The following is a 20000-nucleotide window of genomic DNA, read 5'->3' as shown; positions in this document are numbered from 1 at the left end:
GTGTCGTCACGTGAACAGTGAGGTACAGTGATTCTCTGCTGGCGCGTGGGTATGTATGCATGTTTATGTCGAAGCGGTAGAGTAGGGGAGAGGTCAGTGTGGATCAAGTGAATTGTGTAGCGTTTTCCTCGTCTACTGGTTTGTGATGCGACCACTGTTTTTCTTCTTTTTTTCCTCATTTTTACTTTTTTCGAATACACGTTATCACAAGTGTAAATTTAGTAAAGCTTATTGTTTCAGGTATTTTGTTGGTGAAAATTGTACTGTTAAATCAAACCCTACAAATGACTACTCAAGAGAAGGCGCAATGTGTATCATGGTTTATTGAGACATAATCGGATGTAAAATCATCAAAGAGAAGTTACATTTTTATCCTCTGCAAAATTACCAACCGGCAACCAACGCCGACCAAACCAGAGGATAGAAACGTAACTTCTCTTTGATGATTTTACATGGAAATCACACATTTTAAAGAAAATAGGTCAAATAATGCAACCATATGCTATTTTTATATATAAATTATGCATTTGATCAAAAACCATCATTGTGTGGTTTTGGTCGGCTTTGGTCGACTTTGGTCGGCGTTTAGTGATAAATGAGGTCCTCACCTCCTCATTCGCTCAATAAAACTGGTAATTATAGCGGTAGTGTTTCAGACTTGAATCCTTTTAGTATGGATTCTAATATCATCATTAACACTGTTAACAGTAGAAGTAGAAAAAGAAAAATAAGTGAAAATTGTTATACATATACATACATACATATACCAAGACTTTTTTTCCCCTTACCAGGGGGGTAGCCAAAAAGGACAAGGCACAAAAACATTCCCACCCATTTCATCCCCGAAAACACTCCACACCCCTCCACCCTCCCTCCCATCTTAGCACCTCCTAGATGATGGGTCATCCCTGCACCCTGTCCACTGCCCTGGGTCAGAAGCAGTGTTGCAGGACACAGCACATCCACAGCAAGGCCGCTTCATTAAATCGGCGACCCCCCCTCTCCGTCCCCCCATATAAAGGAGAGGACGGGGAGAAATCCCTTCAGGCTGCGTCAAAAATTTTTGCTCACATACACTACCTCACCCCCATTCCCCCGTCCAATCCACCTCATGCATCACAACATTTTCCATATACAACCATTCTCCATTCACCCCTGTCTTCTGTCCTCTCCCGTCCTTCCTCAACAGACATTCCCCTCTTCCCCAAAGCCCCCTTCACCCCATCCATCCATCTCATCCTAGGACGTCCCCTCATGTTCACATCTGCCATCCATATCTCCTTTACTAGTCTTTCTTCACTCATTCTTTCCATGTGTCCAAACCATCCTAATACTCTTTCATCCACCCTATCTCCCAGCTCCCTTTCCACCCCTGTTCTCCTCCTCACCTCCTCATTTCTCACTCTATCTAGCCTAGTAACCCCCATCATACTTCTCAGACACTTCATCTCAAACACATTCAAACTCCTTCTCTCTTCCTCTCTCATGTTCCATGTTTCTGCTCCATACAGTGCTGTTGGTACAATCACTCCTTCATACAGTCTCCTCTTAGCATCCATTCCCAGATTCCTATTCCTCATTACACTTTTTAAACCACCAAGGCATTTACTCGCTTCTCTCAATCTACATTCTACCTCCACCTTCACTCCACCCTTTCCTGCCACATTTGCACCCAAATATCTAAAACTATCCACTTCCTCCAGTTGCTCTCCCTTAATGCTCACTTCCAGATTACTGCCACTTTCACCCCTTGTACATCTCATCACCTTACTTTTACCCACATTTATCTTCAGCTTTCTTCTATCACACACTCTCCCAAACTCTGTCACCAGCTTCCTCAATCCCTCCTCCGATTCTGCCACAAGCGCAGTGTCGTCCGCAAACAACAGCTGGCTTACCTCCCACTTTTCTCCATTTTCCTTAACCATCTCCAATCCCTGAACCACTACCCTTGCATTCACCTCTCGCACCACCCCATCCATGTATAAGTTGAACAGCAAGGGTGACATAACGCATCCCTGACGAAGTCCCACCTTTGCCTCAAACCACTCACTCTCTCCATTTCTAATCCTGACACAAGCTCTACTACTCTCAAAAAAACTCTTGACAGCTCCTAGAAGCTTTCCTCCTATCCCGTATATCCGCATAACCTCCCACAGTGCCTTTCTGTCTACCCTGTCGTAAGCCTTTTCCAGATCCATAAAGGCCCAGAAAACATCCTTCCCCTTACCTATAGCTTTCTCACATATCTGTCTTACCACAAAAATCTGATCTACACAACCTCTACCTGTCCTAAACCCACACTGTTCCTCACCAATTACTCCCTCTGTTCCTCTCCTAATCCTCTCAATCAAGATCCTCCCATAAGCCTTCCCAACTACACTTAACAAGCTAATCCCTCTGAAACTACTACATTCACACTTGTCCCCATTTCCCTTGTAAAGTGGAACTATACACGCACTCCTCCAGTCCTCTGGCACTCTACCTTCTCTCCAGCAAACATTAAATAACCTCACCAACCAGTCCACCATCACTATACCTCCTTTTTTAAGACATTCTGCATGGCATCCATCCAGACCAGGTGCCTTACCTGCTCTCATCATCTTAACTGCTGCCTTCACTTCATCCTTCCTTATTTCTCCTCCATTTTCCTCACTCATCACTCTCATTTTCTTAGCATTTCCCACTGCAGCTATCTTTCCCTCCCTATCCTCCTTCACATTAAGCAACTCCCTAAAATATTCTGCCCATCTTCCCCTTACTGCCTTCTCCTCCATTATCATCTCTCCATCTGCACCTTTTACCTTTTCTTCTCTACTTGATTCGCCTCCTCTTCCTCTCTTAATTTCTTTCCAAAACATCTTTTTATTACTTTCAAAATTTTATGTCATACTCTTACCCCATTTTACATCTGCTCTCCTCTTTGCCTCCTTTACATTTTTCTTTACTTCTCTTTTCTTTTCCCTGTACGTCTCATATGACTCCCTCGTCCTACTTTGTAACCAGTCTGTGAAAGCTCGCTTCTTCTCTTCTACAACTTTCTTCATTTCCTCATCCCACCATTCACTACCCTTCCTTCTATTTCCTCCTGACCTTCTTGTTCCACACACCATCCTTGCACACTTTGTGACTCCCTCCTTGAACCATCCCCATTCCTCCTCCACACCTACCTCCATTCTATCCTTCACTCCCTCCCACTCCTCCTTCAGCTTCCTCTTGTACTCCTTCTCCTTTTCCTCTTCATTTAGAGAGTTCACTCTAAGCACCTCCCTACCTTTTGTCCCTTTCCTCTTCCTCCATCTGTCCTCCACTCTCAACTTACCTTCCACCAAAAAATGATCTGATATTCCCCCACCCTCTCCCCTTAGCACATGTACATCCTTAACTCTTCCTATCATAGTCCTATTTACCACCCTTCCCTCCACCACCCTCTCCCATGTGTACTTATGCTTGACTTTCTTCCGAAACACTGTATTTGCTATCATCAACTCTCTTTCTAGACACATTTCCACCATCAACTCTCCACTACAATTCTTTCCTGGAACTCCACATTTCCCAACCACTCCATCAATTGGCTCCTTTCCTACCCTAGCATTAAGGTCTCCCAGTACTATTACATTTACACTTCTCCCTAAACCCTCTATGCACTCATTTAAATCTATCCAAAAGGCCTCCCTTTCTTCTACATTCTTCTCACTGCCAGGCCCATATGCACTTACAAAAACCCACATCTCCTTTCCCAGTTTCACCTTCATCCACATTATCCTTGAGGAAACCTCCTTCCACTCCACTACACATTTACCTATCTCTTCACTTACTAGTATAGCCACCCCTTCCCTCCCTCGTCCTCTCTTCACTCCTGATAACCTCCCACTTACACTCCCAAACTTACAATTGCCCTTCCCTTTCAGCTTAGTTTCACTCAAAGCCAACACATCCATCTTTCTTCTCACAAACATACTACCTATCTCTTCCCTTTTACTCTCATCTGTACCGCATCCACGCACATTAAAAGACCCAAACCATAGGGTGCTGGACCAAGGCCCTCCAGCCCCTCTTATGCCTCTGCCTTTTTTTCTAGGAATGTGCCCTGTAGGGCTACAAGGAGAAGGATGCCTAGTCCCAATCCCCGTCCCTTTTTTTCTAACCTCTTACGATCCAAGTGGGAATACTTGGTGGCAGTATTCTTTTCCCCCACCACAGGGGACTGACGTCATATTTTTCTGGTGTTTGATCAAACATTTTGGTGTTTTATGATTTTTTGTTTTATTTGACCAAATGACAAGACATCTTGTCATCGGAGTTGAATGGGTTAATCAAAAAAATACAAATTTAACATAATTTTTCAAATTAAATGCAGAAGATCAGCATGCAAATACTTTACTTTATCGAGAAATACCTAATCATTATACACTTACTCCAGACAAAAAGTGGAAAAGAAGATTAAATGGTAGGATAGTCAAAGCATGTGCTCGAATGTATACAGTATCTCCAAATCAAACTGAATGCTTTTGTTTAAGACTACTCCTTAATCATGTTAGAGGTCCTAAATAATTTAAAGAAGTTAAATATTTTGATGGAACACAATACAATACATTCAAAGAAGCATGTTTAGCAAGAGGATTACTTGAAAATGATGATCATTTAAGATTTTGTATTCAAGAATCAATAATATCTAAATTGCCATGTCAAGTTATATCATTATTTGGTTTGATATTAGTATATTGTAATCCAAGTAATCCAGTAGGACTTTATGAAGAATTCAAATCACAAATGTCCCTTGATATACTGAACCAGATGACTGAAAATCAAAATGAAGAAATTGATAACATTAAAATTGTATATTCAGAATTATTACACAGCTTAGAATCAATTATAAATGAGATAGGAGATAAATCACTTACAGATGTAGGATTACCAGAACCAATGTTTGATCAATTTAATGGTCAAATCAATTCTGATCCTAATACTGTAGATGAAACAACTAATTTTATTGAAATGAAATTATGCTAAATGTAGATCAAAGAGAAGTTTATGATAAGATTACTGATTCTTTGAATGGACTAAATAATAATAAGCTTAAATTCTTAGATGCTCCAGGTGGAACTGGTAAAACATTTTTACTTAATCTAATATTTGCTAAAAAATAAAGTTATTAATGGAAAAAGTATTTCTGCTGCATCATCAGGAATTCAACATTATTAGATGAAGGCAAAACTGTACATTCAATGTTCAAGTTACCATTTTCATCATCAATATCTGATGAATTTACAACATCAATAAGGAAAAATAGTAAATTATGGAACTACATTAAGAATTGTGATCTCATTATTTGGGATGAAGCTGCAATGTCACACAAAAATATGTTGGAAGCAGTTAATAAAACTTTTATAGAGATTAAAAATAGCAATGATCCATTTGGAAATGTTACAGTACTACTTGTAGGAGATTTCAGACAAATATTACCAGTAGTACTAAGAGGAACAAAAGCTGATGAAATTGATGCCTCAATCAAATCTTCACAATTATGGAATCTATTTGAAAAATTATCTCTAAGGATCAATATGCGAGTTAATTCATTGAACTCAACTGATTTACAGTATTTCACAAATCTTTTGTTTGAAATTGGTGAAGATAAAATCAATAGCTGTGATAATAGAATTGCATTACAATTTGGAAACCGAGTATCAACAATAGTAGCATTAATGGAATCAGTTTTTGACAACTTTGAATCTAATTACACAGATATGGACTATCTATCTGAAAGGGCTTTACTTGCTACAATAAATGATGATGTTGACTCAATAAATAATGAAATGCTTGAAACGATCAGTGAACCAATTTATACCTACAATTCAATTGATAAGGCAATAGATACAAATGAAGAAGTTAATTTTCCAGTTGAATTCTTAAACTCATTAGAAATATCTGGAATGCCACCACATTGTCTAAAGCTTAAAATCGGAGCACCTATTATACTGTTAAGAAATCTTAATTCACCTAAGTTATGCAATGGAACAAGAATGGTTGTTATAAGTTTGTCAAATAATGTTATACAAGCTAAAATACTCAATGGTAAATATAAAGGTGAACAAGTGCTTTTACCAAGGATAAAACTTATAAATGAAGAGCCAATTAAATTTTCAAGATTGCAATTTCCAGTTAGACGCAATATGCAATGACAATTAATAAATCTCAAGGACAAACATTTAAAAAAAATTGGCTTAAATTTAACAAACGAAGTATTTACGCATGGACAATTATATGTTGCTGTATCAAGAATAGGAGATCCAAGAAATTTATATTATTATCAAGAAGAGGAGAAGACAAAAAATATAGTCTACAAAGAAATTATCTAGAGATATGATTGCCAATGAAAAAATCATAAAAAAGTAAAAATAAAAAAAATAAAATTTACCAACAGTGGCGATAGTAACGTCCCTGCCCAACTTTCCGTCCATACAATGCAGTAATAATAATTTTTAAAATTTCTAAATGTATATCTCCTCTAAGAGTGAATATACAAAAATAAAATCCCCGCTAATTATTGAGTAAATTTCTTTGTAAATTTCATCATAATTTTATGTGAAATATCTGGCGGGTGCATTAACAATAATCTTCCTTTAAAAAATTGGATAATTTTCATTGAGAAAAAGTATATATATATTTTTAAATTTTAAATTAAGAGTTTATCGAATTCATCAACATGCTGAGATCTCAGGGGCGAAGCCCGTTTCTAACAAAATTTAGTATAAAATAAACCTGGTTAAGATATCTTGTCAACTGCTTTTGTAATAAAATTCTAAAATTGGAAAGAGACATTATGGACACCCTGTATATATACAGTATATACATACATACATACATATACCAAAGGCTTTTCCCCCCTTACAGGGGAGGTAGCCAAAAGACAAGGCATAGAAACCACTCTCACCCATTCCATCCCCACATACACCACTCCCCTTTACCCTCTTCCCTCTCTCTTGGCTCCTCCTGGATGACGGGTCATCCCTGCATCTTGTCAAATGCCCTGGGTCAGAAAAGGAGAAGACTAGGAGAAATCCCTTCTGGCTGCGTCAAATTATTTCTCATATATACTCCCTCACACCCATCCCCACACTTCCCCACATGCATCACAGCATCATCCACCACCACCACCACCACCTCCGCCACCACCACCACCACCACCTCCGCCACCACCACCACCACCACCTCCGCCACCACCACCACCACCACCACCCGGTCTACATCTGCAGCTGCTTCTGTGCCCTCTGACCCTTCTATTGTTACTATGGTATTTTTTTTTTTTTTTTTTTTTTTTTTTTTTTTTTTTTTTTTTTTTTTTTTTAATCTTAAGGCTATCGACCCATAAGGGGGTCATTAAGCCTGGTGTGAACCTGCGATCCTGTTTAATTTACCATTACAATTTCCACAACAGTCCCGTTGTGCGCAAATAAAACACTACTTTGTCAATAAGGATACAGTCATTGGCCAAAAGATTTGTCACGTTTAATTGAATGTTCTTGAGTCTACAGTGATGTATAAGCGCCTGGCGCTGTGTGTTATATTTCTTGCAGTGTATGAGTATGTGTCTTACAGATAGTGTAGTGTTGCAGGTGTTGCACTGGGGAGGAAATACGCCAGTGATGTAAGGATCTAGGTGGGTGATGTAGGTGGAATTCATCCTCAGCCTTGCTATGGCGATTTCCTCCCGTCTATTTCTTCTGTATGATGTTGACCAGTCTGTTATGTGCTCCTTGTGTTTGTGTGTGATGTGGAGATTGTCCCACTGGTGTTGCCAGTGGGCGTGTAATTGTTTTTTTTTATGATAGAATTGAAAGTGCCTATGTCTATGGGTATATCTGTGATACAGTCCTTTTCTAACGCAGATTTGGCCAGCGTGTCCGCTTTCTCGTTCCCGGAGATCCCAATGTGGCTGGGAACCCAAGAGAGAGTAATGGACTTGTTGGTCGTCGAGAGTGCGTTAATGATTTTGCCCAGGAGAGAATTCCTCATTTGGTTACCTGATTTAATTGACTGTAATGCACTCAAAGAATCTGAGAAAATAACAAAGTTACTATGTGTGTCAGATTGAGCATTTTCTATCGCTTTGGATATTCCGAAGAGTTTGGCAATATAAATGCTCGTATGGTCCGGCAATCTGAACATCATCCGGGTTGTGGAGCTATATAACCCTGTCCCTGTCTTACGGCCACACTTGGAACCATCCGTATACAGTGTCCTGTGGTCAGTGTACCCGTTGATGACCTGTAGGGTCTTCTGTCGGAGTTCTTCTACCGAGCACGATTTCTTCTGGAGGTCTTCATTGATGTTGACGTTCAGGGTGATCTTTTCCCACTGTGGTATGTGGAACGTCTTCAATTTTTCAATAGACCACAGTGGCACTGAATACTGCTCGCACAAGGATCGGATCCTGACGGAAAAGGAATTAAGGCTGGAGTTGGTAAAGTGCTCGTATTGGGACACCGCCCGCTTGCAGGGATGTCGTGGGATACGAAGCACTTTGGCGGCGTAGCGGAGTGTAAGGAGTTCGCGCCTGTATTGGAGGGGGGGAACATTGGCTTCAACTTCCAGCCTCTCGATCCTTGTGCAGCGTAATGCTCCAAGTGCAAGTCGTAGTCCTTTATTTTAGATGATGTTCAGGGGTTGTAACGTGGTTGTTTTTGCCGAACCATAAATCTGACACCCATAGTCTAATTTAGATTTAATTAGGGACTCATAAATCATTAGCAAAGATTTCCTATCTGCTCCCCAATTTGTGCCCGTTATTTTCCGTAGCAAATTAAGTCTCTTGTTGCACGTATCAACAAGATACTTTACATGGGCCTTCCAGTTTAGCCTGGAGTCCAGTTTCAGGCCAAGGAAAAAGGTTTAATTTTTGTACTGGAATGGGATTTCCATGTAATTGCAGATCGATTTCTGCCTGGGCTCTGCGTGAAAATACAACCACTGTTGACTTTACTTCCGAAAACTTAAATCCCCATTCGTCAGACCATTCCTGGAGCGAGTCCAGGGCAAGTTGTACGCGAGAGCCGGAAAAACTAGCGTTCGATGAGGAATGCCAGACTCCAACGTCGTCAGCGTATAATGAGCATAAGGTTCCGAGGTGGAGCAGGTAGAATATCGTTAATAAGTAACATAAATAATGTGGGGCTCAACACACTTCCCTGTGGTACGCCATTTTCTTGTATGCGTACTGATGAAAAGCAACCTTGAATTTTGACAGAGAATGTTCGTTCTAGTAAAAAGTTTTGAATAAAAATAGGGAGATTCCCTCTAAGGCCAAGTGCATAGAGTTTTTCGAGGATACCACGTCGCCATGTCATGTCGTAGGCTCTTTCTAAATATAAGAAGCAAGCTACAATGAAATTTTTCCTCTCGAAACTTGAAAGGATAACATGTTCTAAGTTGACCAAATGGTCGAGACTACTTCGATTTTTCCTGAAACCACATTGGGCAGGAACTATTAAATCTTGAGATTCGAGAATAAATTTTAATCTGTTACTGACCATACGTTCTAATACTTTGCATAAGCAGTTGGTAAGCGCTATAGGGCGATAAGAGGAAGGACTCTTTGGGTCCTTCCCCTTTTTGAGAATAGGTATGACGTGGGCATGTCTCCATGTTTCTGGGAAGTCATGATTAATCCAAATTTCGTTGTATAGTTCCAGTAATTTGTTGAGTGAGATTGAATTTAGATGTTGCAGCACCACACGAGCTTAAAGCCTGTTTAAGCTCGTGTAGTTGGAAGGGAGTATTGTATTTGTGGTGTGTATGTGTACGAAAGACCAGTGGCTCTGCTTCCAGTCTTTGTTTATGCTGTAGGAATGTTGGCGAATAGTAATCTGTATTGCTTGTTTGTGTAAATGTATCTGCTATAATGTTTGTGATGTCGGTGGGGGTATCTACAAATGTGGTTCCTATTGTCAAAGTCTTTATGGTAGGTGCATGTTTGCCGTCAATTCTTTGGACAGCTGACCAAATCTGCGTTAGAGGGGTGTGTATGTTTATTGTCGAAATAAAATCACGCCAAGACTTTCGCTTGGAGTGTTCAATGGTTTTACGGGCCTCCACTTGCGCCTTTTTAAAAGTAAGCAAGTTGGATAAAATTTGGTTCTTTTTAAAAGTTCGATAAGCCCTATTCCGCTTGCAAAGTGCTTTTCTGCAGTCTGATGTCCACCAAGGAACTCTATGCTTGTGAAATGCCGAGGTCTTTGGTATGTGCTTATGCGCTGAATTCAAAATGGATAAGGTTAAATTGACTACTTTGTCATCCATATTGTCCCCTGTGGTGTTGACGTTGGTAGTACGTCGATACATTTCCCAGTTGGCTTTCCTCATGATGAATTTGGGACAGGGAGGGGGTGGGTTGTCTCCATAGGCTGGAGCAGCCGTAACGTGGTCACCCCCTATTTTTAGGATGACTGGGAAATGATCGCTGAGCATGGTGTCGTCATGCGTAGTCCATTCTATGTCGTCAGACAGCGCAGGAGACGATATGGATAAATCGATGCATGAAAAGGTGCCCCTAGCATTGTCTACACGAGTGGGATCGCCAGTGTTTAGGAGGACCAGGTTGTTGATATTCAGAACTGCCTCCATTTGCTCCCCTCGAGCACATGTTCTATCACTCCCCCACATGTGATAGTGGGAGTTAAAGTCTCCGACTATAAGTTTATGGTGGGGCAGCTGTCGTATAAGGTTATTTACCTCCTGTAGCGGAAATGGTTGGTCTGGAGGTAAATACATGGAACAGATGGACGCAAGTTTGTTCTGTACTTTCATTTTTACGGCAACTGCCTCTAAAGTTGTGGATAATGGCAGCTCCGCTTGGGGAAGGCTGTCACTGACAGCAACTGCGACCCCCCCCCCTCCCCTCCAGGCGCGAACCTGTCCTTCCTATATATGGTAAAGTCTTTCAGGTGTAATTGAACACTGGGATTTAGGAATGTTTCCTGTAGACATACTGAGGGGTTCTTTATAGGTGTTGAAAATAGATAGGTCATTTACTTTATTTCTAATACCTCGGCATTTCCACTGGATATATATATATATATATATTTTTTTCGATTTCTTCCTTTCTTGGCCTTAGTGGGAGGGGTGTGTTTTGCCCCCGATGCTCGGTCTGGGCTGGATATTGGACTTAATAGTCGTTTCCAGGAACCGGCGATCTCCATGGGGACATCCTCTTCCACTTGTGTAGGCACACGTAGTGGAAGCTCTGGGATAGTCGGGGAAGGAAGGTGCGAGTGCGTGGTTTGTTTGGTAGGTGGGCAGAGATCTTTGTCCTTATTAGAGTGCTTGCTCTCAGTTTGTGTTTCAACGGTTCTGTATGTTTTCTTAACTGCAGAAGCATAGGAAGTTGCTCCGGAGGGACTAGTTGGGGTAACTTGTCTTTCCATCACACGCTCCCGTGCTTCGTAGGAGATACCAGAAGTTGCTTTCTCGGTACAAATTTCTTTTTCTATTTTGAAGTTGGGACAATCTCGGGAGGTGGATGCATGACTGTTGTTAGAGGGGCAGTTGACACATTGAAATACATTTGTAGAGCAGGCATCTGTAAGATGTTCTCCTGCACACTTACCGCACACGATCGTTTGGCTACGACAAAATTTAGCAAGGTGACCATATTTAAAACACTTATTACAACGCCGAGGGTTGGGGACATATGGTCGTACTGAAACATTGATGTATCCAACTTTGACTTGGTCAGGGAGGGTTGTGGAGTTCAAAGTGAGGATAATAAGGGGCGTATTGACTCGCATGTTCTTTTCCCGGTCCATTCGCGTTATGAATTTGACATCTAGAATACCTTCGTCTTTCATTTCTTCAATGATGTCAGACTCGTCCATGGTCATCAAATCTCTGCAGTGGATTACTCCTCTGCAGGAGTTGAGTGACTTAGGGAGGGAGGCAACAACATCGAAGGTATGAAACTTCTTGGCCGTCGTCGCGTGTGGCTTTCCCAGAGTTGGTGGTAACTTGGAGATCTCCACTTCTTAGTTTCCTAACCTGGTTGATATCATAAGTATAAAAGCACAAACATTTCTTCAGAATAAAGGGATTGAGATTAGCTAATCGGGTTTGGTCTGAGTGGAGAAAAACATGCCTAGCCTTATCCGGGTCGATATGAGGGTCGTCAGGGGAAGTGTTTTTCGTTTGCAGAGGTGGAGGTGAAGACTCCATTCTGCACGTCGGGGTGGGGGACAAGCCCCCTGCTACACAAGAAGTGTGAACAGTAGACTCAATGGGACAATATTACAAGCGTCACACAGTTCCTTGGCGACTGGTGACAGCCGCGAGGAAAGACACGCTGTGTGCCCAATGGGGACGGGGTCTATATTACTCTAATCTACGACAGGTTAAGACTAAGTTTCGCCGGGCCGGACGACGGAGGAGTCTCACGAGCCAGCAAGGACTCGTGCGGATCCCGGAGAGCTACGAAGAGACGGAAAGGTGTAGAAGAGAAAGAGCTGGGAAACGCCCAGATTTGGGTAGCAGAGTTATACTGCCTAAAGGAATTACATCCAACGTTACGTTGGACTACAAGAACAATTCATCTCCATAGAGTAGCCCTGGCAAATATGACTGACTTGACGGGAGTTCCTACGCCTCGTTCTTTTTATACGCTGCACCCGTGCCAGAGAGGCGGAGAGTTGCCGCTACCACAATTTTCTCCAAACTATCGGTTATTTATCTCAGACAACCATGGTGAGTAGAGCAATAAAAACTTGTAGGATGATGCATTGCCATGTCTACTAACAGTAAAATTTTTCCAGAGTAATTTGTAAGAGTTGATTTTTTGATGATAAATGCGGTACTCGGGGGTTGTGAATTTTGAGGCCTTCGGCCCAAGTGGGTTAACAGTTGCTTTCACTTTATCTTTCCCTATTTCTCCTCCATTTTCCTCACTCATCACAGTCATTTTCTTAGCGCTTCTCACTGCAACTACATTTCCCTCCCTATCCTCCTTCACATTTAGCAACTCCGTAAAATACTCTGCCCATCGTCCTCTCACTGCCTTCTCTTCCATTATCATCTCTCCATCTGCACCTTTTACCTTTTCTTCTCTACTTGATTCGCCTCCTCTTCCTCTTTTAATTTCTTTCCAAAATATTTTTATTACTTTAAAAGAATTCTGTCATACTCTTACCCTATTTCACATATGCTCTCCTCTTTGCCTCCTTTATCTTATGTTTTACTTCTCTCTTTACTTTGTACCTCTCATACGATTCCCTTCTCCTTATTTGTAACCAATCTATGAAAGCCTGCTTCTTCTCTTCTACGCCTTTTTTCGCTTCCTCATCCCACCACTCACTACGCTTCCTTCTATTTCCTCCCGTCCTCCTTGTTCCACACACCATCTTTGCACATCTTACGACTCCCTCCTTGAACCATCCCCATTCTTCCTCCACTCCTAGTTCTACTCTATCCTTCACTCCCTCCCACTCCTCTCTCAGCTTCTTATATTCCTTCTCCTTTTTTCTCATTTAAGCAGTTCACTCTAAGTGCCTCCCAACCTTCTGCCCTTTTCCTCTTTCTCCATCTATTCTCCACTTTCAACTTACCTTCCACCAAAAAATTATCTGATATTCCCCCACTCTCTCCCCTTAGAACATGTACATCCTTAACTCTTCCTACTATACTCCTGGTTACCACTATATAGTCCATTAACGCTCTATCTACCACCCTTCTATCCACCACCCTCTCCCATGTGTACTTATGCTTGACTTTCTTCCTAAACAATGTATTTGCTATCTTCAACCCTCTTTCGAGACATATCTCCACCATCAACTCTCCACTACGATTTTTCCTAGAACTCCACACTTCCCAAACACTCCGTCTATTTATTCATTTCTTACCCTAGCATTAAGGTCTCCCAATACAATTACATTGACATTTCTCCCTAATCCCTCTATGCACTCATTTAAATCCATCCAAAAAGCCTCCCTTTCCTCTACTCTCTTTTCATTACCAGGCACATACGTATTTACAAAAACCCACATTTCCCTTCCCAGCTTCACCTTCATCCACATTAACCTTGAAGAAAATTCCTTCCACTCCGCTACACGCTTACCTATCTTTTCACTTACTAGTATAGCCACTCCTTCTCTCCCTCGTCCCCTCCTCACTCCTGAGAACCTCCCAATTACACTCCCAAACTCACACTCGCCCCTCCCTTTCAACTTTGTTTCACTCAATGCCAACACATCCATCTTTCTTCTCACAAACATACTGCCTATCTCATTTCTTTTACTCTCATCTGTACCACATCCACGCACATCAAAAGACCCAAACCTTAGGGTACTGATCGGAAAACTCCTACACCCTCTTATGTCTTTATCATTATTTTTTTTATTACTATTATTTTTTAAGGAATGTCCCCTGTGGGGCTACAGGTAGCAGAATTCATAGTCCTAACCCTCGTCCCATTTTTGTTGCCTCGTACGACTCAAGTGGGAAAATTTGGTGGAAGCATTCTTTTCCCCCACCACAAGGTAGGCGAAAAGTAGAAATTAATATTCAGAGAAATTGTATAGGACAGTAACAAGGGGTTGGGGGACAGCATAACGGAGTGACAGTCTCAGAATAATAAAAGTGTCATTTCTCTATGAACATAGTCTTCCTCTATCAGAGACAAAATGATGTGTGGATCTGGTCCGTAGGGGCGCACTATATATATATATATATATATATATATATATATATATATATATATATATATATATATATATATATATATATATATATATATACCCTAAAGTATCAAATGCATGCTACTTTGCCACAATAACATGCAGCCAATACCAGCAACTGACAGGACTTTTCTCATTTCTCACTGCATGGAAGTGGAATGATGAGTTATGATGATGATGATGATAATGATAATATAATAATGACAACAATAATAATGATATGATGATAATAATAATAATAATAATAATAATAAATCAATAATAATGATAATAATGATTAATGGTAACAATAATGTTAATAATACTACTAATAATAACACTACTACTACTATTACTACTACTACTACTACTAATAATAATAATAATACATACATACATATACCAAGGCTTTTGGTATATGTATGTATATGTATGTGTTATAATTGCTATTAGTAGTAGTAGTAGTAGTGTTATTATTAGTAGTATTATTAACATTATTGTTACCACTAATCATTATTATCATTATTATTACTAATAATAATAATAATAATAATAATTAATAATAATAATAATAATAATGATAATAATAATAATAATGATAATAATAACAATGATAACTATAATGATAATAATAATGATAATAATAATAATAATAATAATAATAATAATAATAATAATGATGATAATAATAATAATGATAATAATAATAATAATGATAATAATGATAATAATAGTAATAATAATAATAATAATAATAATTATATTAATAATACATACATACCAAAGATTTTTTCACCTTTACAAGGGAAGTAGCGAAAGTCAAAGGGAACAAATCCACTCCCACACCATTTATTCCCACCCACTCCACTGTAGTTAATGAATGAAATAAACTTCCTGCAGAGGCAGCGCAATGTAGTTTAGTTCGAAGCTTTAAGAATCATTTAGATAAACACCTAAGCAAGATGCTGTAATGACTATCATTTATTTCATACTATTTGTATATTTGTTTTGTTATCATTTGTCCGTTTGTTTATTATTATTTGCTTAATTCTCATTTATTACTAGTTATATGTCAATTTATTATTATTTACTATTTACCTGTTTGTTTATTATTTAACTATACCTCTGCATTTATTTATGTGTTTTATTTATTATTTACATTGGTATAGTTTTTATCTATTCACTTATTAATTTATCATTTTTTATGATCTTTTGTAATCCTTGATTTCCTTTGTGGTCTCCACTGAGTTTGGAGCCGTTGAGACAAAGGAAGCGGTGGTTTCTGGTCTTAAATCTCTCCGTCTAGACTGATCATTTCGGAACATTCCACGAGGAAAACATTGGCGGTTGCCAATAGTGATATTTACATACACATAGTGGCTGTTGCCATATCAAAGAGCTATATACAATTTATTCTCTACTATCTACTGCCTACTCTACTACAGTGTACATGAACTGAGTGTGGACAGTTAGTATACATGCATGGGTTATTTATATACAAGCAATGAAAACACATATTAAAATTATATTGGCCATATGACGATTTACAAATGGTAATTTGTACGCAGGTATCCTTTCGCGCTAGGCCCAAATGACGGCGGTGAGGTCAGACACAACAGGCGGTCCCGCGGGGTCCTGGAGAGCTCAGACCTATCTAGTAGCTAATGCGTGCGTATGCACGCTGGATATCTATAAGATTTAATTTTTTCTTCAATTATCTTGCAACACCACTCCCATTCACCCCTCCCTCCCTGCCAATTTTCTTTGTTCCTCCTGGATTACGGGTCATCCCTGCATCTCGCCCACTGCCCTGAGTCAGAAGCAATGCAGCAAGATACAGTACATCCACTGCAAGGCCGCTTCATCTAATCGGTGACCCCCCCCTCCGTCCCCTCATGTAGAAAAAAGAGAAGCCGGGGAGATATCCCTTTGAGCTATGCCAAAATATCCTTCACACATAACCACTCCCTAGTCCCTTACATCCCCACCCCATTCCCTTTCACGCATCACAACATAATTCACATACAATCATTCTCCACTCACCCCTATCCTCTGTCTTTTCCCTTCCTTCTTCAACAGACATCGCCCTCTTGCTAAATGCCCCTTTTACCCTATCCACCCATCTCATCCTCGGTAACTGCCCCCTGTGCACTCCATTCATCTCTGCCTTCCACATTTTTATTAATCTTTCTTCACTCGTTCTTTCTATGTGTCCAAACCATCCCAATACTCTTTCATCAACCCTATCCTTCAACTTCTTTTCCAATAACGCTCTCCTCCGCACCCCCTCGTTTCTCACATCTGGCCTAGTAACCCCTACCTTACTTCTCAGACAATTCATCTCACACACATTTAAAATCTTCCTCTCTTATGTTCCATGTTTCTGCCCCATGCAGTGTTGTCGGCACAATTACCCCTTGATACAATCTCCTCTTATAATACATTCTCAGTTGTGTATTTCTCATTACACTTTTTAATACCCCAAGGCGTTTTCTGGCTTCTCTCAGCCTACATTCTACCTCCACTCCTCCCTTTCCCGCCACTACTACTACTACTACTACTACTACTACTACTACTACTACTACTACTACTAATAATAATAATAATAATAATAATAATAATAATAATAATAATAATAATGATAATAATAATAATAATAATAATAATAATAACAACAACAACAATTATAATACCGTAATAATAATAATAATAATGATGATGGCAATAATAATAGTGATACTAATGAAAATCATACTACTAATAATAGTTGATGCTGACCGTTACGCAAGTTCTGCAGCTGGTAGTCCCGCTCATCAAGCTGCTGCTGGAGGGAGTCGCGACCCTGGGCTGTCTCGGTGTATCGGCGCTTCAGTTCGTCGTAGTCTCGTGTGGCTGCAGAGAGAAAAAGAAACACTGGTGATGGTTGCTATTGCTATTTTGTTGTTGTTATTATTATTATTATTATTATTATTATTATTATTATTATTATTATTATTATTATTATTATTATTATTATTATTATTATTATTATTATTATTTTTAATTATTATTATTATTATTATTATTATTATTGACCCGTCATCCATCCGTCATTATTATTATTATTATTATTATTATTATTATTATTATTATTTCATTATTGACCCGTCATCCAGGAGGTGCTCAGATGAGAGGGAGGGTGGGAGGGGTGTGGAGTGTATTTAGGGATGAAATGGGTGGGAGTGTTTTTATGCCTTTCCCTTTTTGGCTACCTCCCTTGGAAGGGGGAAAAAGCCTTGGTATATGTATGTATGTATGTATTATTATTATTATTATTATTATTATCATTATTATTATTACTACTATTATTGATACCATCCATGTACACATTGAACAGCCATGGCGACATGACACATCCCTGACCTTTACTCAAGCCACTCGGTCTCTCCGTTTCCCATTCTAACACAGATTTTAATACTCTCGTAAAAAAAAACTCTTGACTGACCTTAACAGCTTTCCCCCAATCCCATACTTCTGCAAAACCTTCCACAGTGCCTTTCTGTCTACCCTTTCATCTGTTATAAGCATTTTCCAAATATATAAAGGCCCAAAAAACATCCATACCTTTTCCAAAATCTATCTCACATATCTGCCTTACCACAAATATCTGATCCACGGATCCCCTACCTTTCCTAAACCCATTCTGTTCCTCATCAATTATTCCCTCTGTTTTTCTACTAATCCTCTCAAATAAAACCCTCCCATAACCCTTCCCAACTACACTCAACAAACTGATCCCTCTGAAACTACTAAATTCACATTTGTCCCCTTTTCCTTTATAGAACTGAACTATACAGGCATTCCTCCAGTCCTCCGGCACTCTACCCTCTTTTAGACAAACATTAAGCAACCTCACCAGCCAGTCTAATATTACTGTACCTTCCTTCTTCAGACACTACGCATGACGCCTTATCTGTTTTCATAATTTTCAGAGCTACTTGTACTTAATCTTTTCATATTTCTCCTCCATTTTCCTCTCCCATTACCGAAGAGACTTCTCCTGGTCTTCTCTTTCTCTGCATGAGGAAAGGGAGACGGGGGTCGCCGATTAAGAGAAGCGGCCTTACTGTGGATGCACTGTGTTGTGCTACAATGCTCCTGACCCAGGGCAATGGGCGGGATACAGGAATGACCCGTCGCCCACGAGGAGCTAAGATGAGAGGAGGGGAAATTGGTGGATGAAGTAGAATGGGTGGGAGTACGTATTTTGGATTTTTGGGTAGAGTAAGTGCATAGAAGGTTTAGGGAGAAATGTCAATGTTGTTATATTGGAAGCTCTCAATATTAGAGTGAGAGATGAACGAAACAGACGGAGTGGTTCGGAAGTGTCAAGTGCCAGGAAAAAACCGTAGTGGAGATTTGTTTAGAAAGAGAACTGATGATAGATAACACAGTGTTTAGAAGAAAGCCAAGGATAAGTACACATGGGAGAGAGTGGTAGATGGAAGGGTGGTTGGTAAGAACTTAATGGACATACAATATAGTGGTATCCAGGAGAAGAATAGGAAATGTTTTGGATGTATATGTTCTTAGGAGAAAGAGTGGGGAAATATTAGATCATTTCTTAGTGAAAGATAAGTTGAGAATGAAGGATAGATGGAGAAAGAGGAAAAGAACAGAAGGTAGGGAGGTGCTTAGAGTAAACTGCTTAAATGCAAAGGAAAAGAAGGAGTACAAGGAGTTGAGAGAAGAGTGGAGGGAAGTGAAGGATAGAGTAGAAGTAGGAGTGGAGGAGGAGATGGGGTGTTTCAAGGAGGGAGTAACAAGGTGTGTAACGATGGTGTGTGGAACAGGGAGGACAGGAAGGAATAGAAGGAAGGTCAGCGAGTGATGGGATGATGAAGTAACGAAGGTTGTAGAAACAACCATTCACAGAATGGTTGTGAAATAGGACAGGAAAAAATATATGAGAGGTACAAAGAAAAAAGAGAAGTAAAATATAAGATAAATGAGGCAAAAAGGAGACCAGATGTAAAATGGGGGAAGAATATGACAGAAAAAAACTAATAGTGAAAAGATTTTTTGAAAGGAAATTAAGAGAAGTAAAGGTAAAAGGTGCAGAGGATAGATGATAACGTAAGAGGCGACGGTAAGAAGAGGATGGGCAGAGTATTTTAGGGAGTTGCTAAATGTGGAGGATAGGGAGGGAACGGTGGCTGCAGTAGGAGGCGCTAAGAAAATGACAGTGATAGACGAGGAAAATGGGGGAGAAATAAGAAAAGATGAAGTGAATGCAATTATCAAAATTATGAGACCAGGTAAGGC

At 39.8% G+C, this 20000-nt stretch overlaps 1 protein-coding gene across 9 annotated transcripts in view; it reads right to left on the bottom strand.

Annotated features, from left to right (window-relative positions):
- The window catches only part of LOC143035849 (shootin-1-like), an 841540-nt gene that overhangs the window by 549256 nt on the left and 272284 nt on the right, over positions 1 to 20000 (bottom strand). For 8 of the 9 annotated variants that reach the window (XM_076202920.1, XM_076202921.1, XM_076202919.1 and 5 more), the window contains one exon: positions 17475 to 17588. The exons of the other annotated variant lie outside the window; for it this stretch is intronic. In XM_076202920.1, coding sequence (XP_076059035.1) covers positions 17475 to 17588 — 114 coding nt within the window. The remainder of the gene's footprint in view (positions 1 to 17474; positions 17589 to 20000) is intronic. 9 annotated transcript variants of the gene reach the window in all.

Source organism: Oratosquilla oratoria, chromosome 19 (assembly GCF_046742065.1).
Source record: "Oratosquilla oratoria isolate Oo_2021 chromosome 19, ASM4674206v1, whole genome shotgun sequence".
NCBI lineage: Eukaryota > Metazoa > Arthropoda > Malacostraca > Stomatopoda > Squillidae > Oratosquilla > Oratosquilla oratoria.
This window is presented reverse-complemented; position numbering and strand designations above follow the sequence as displayed.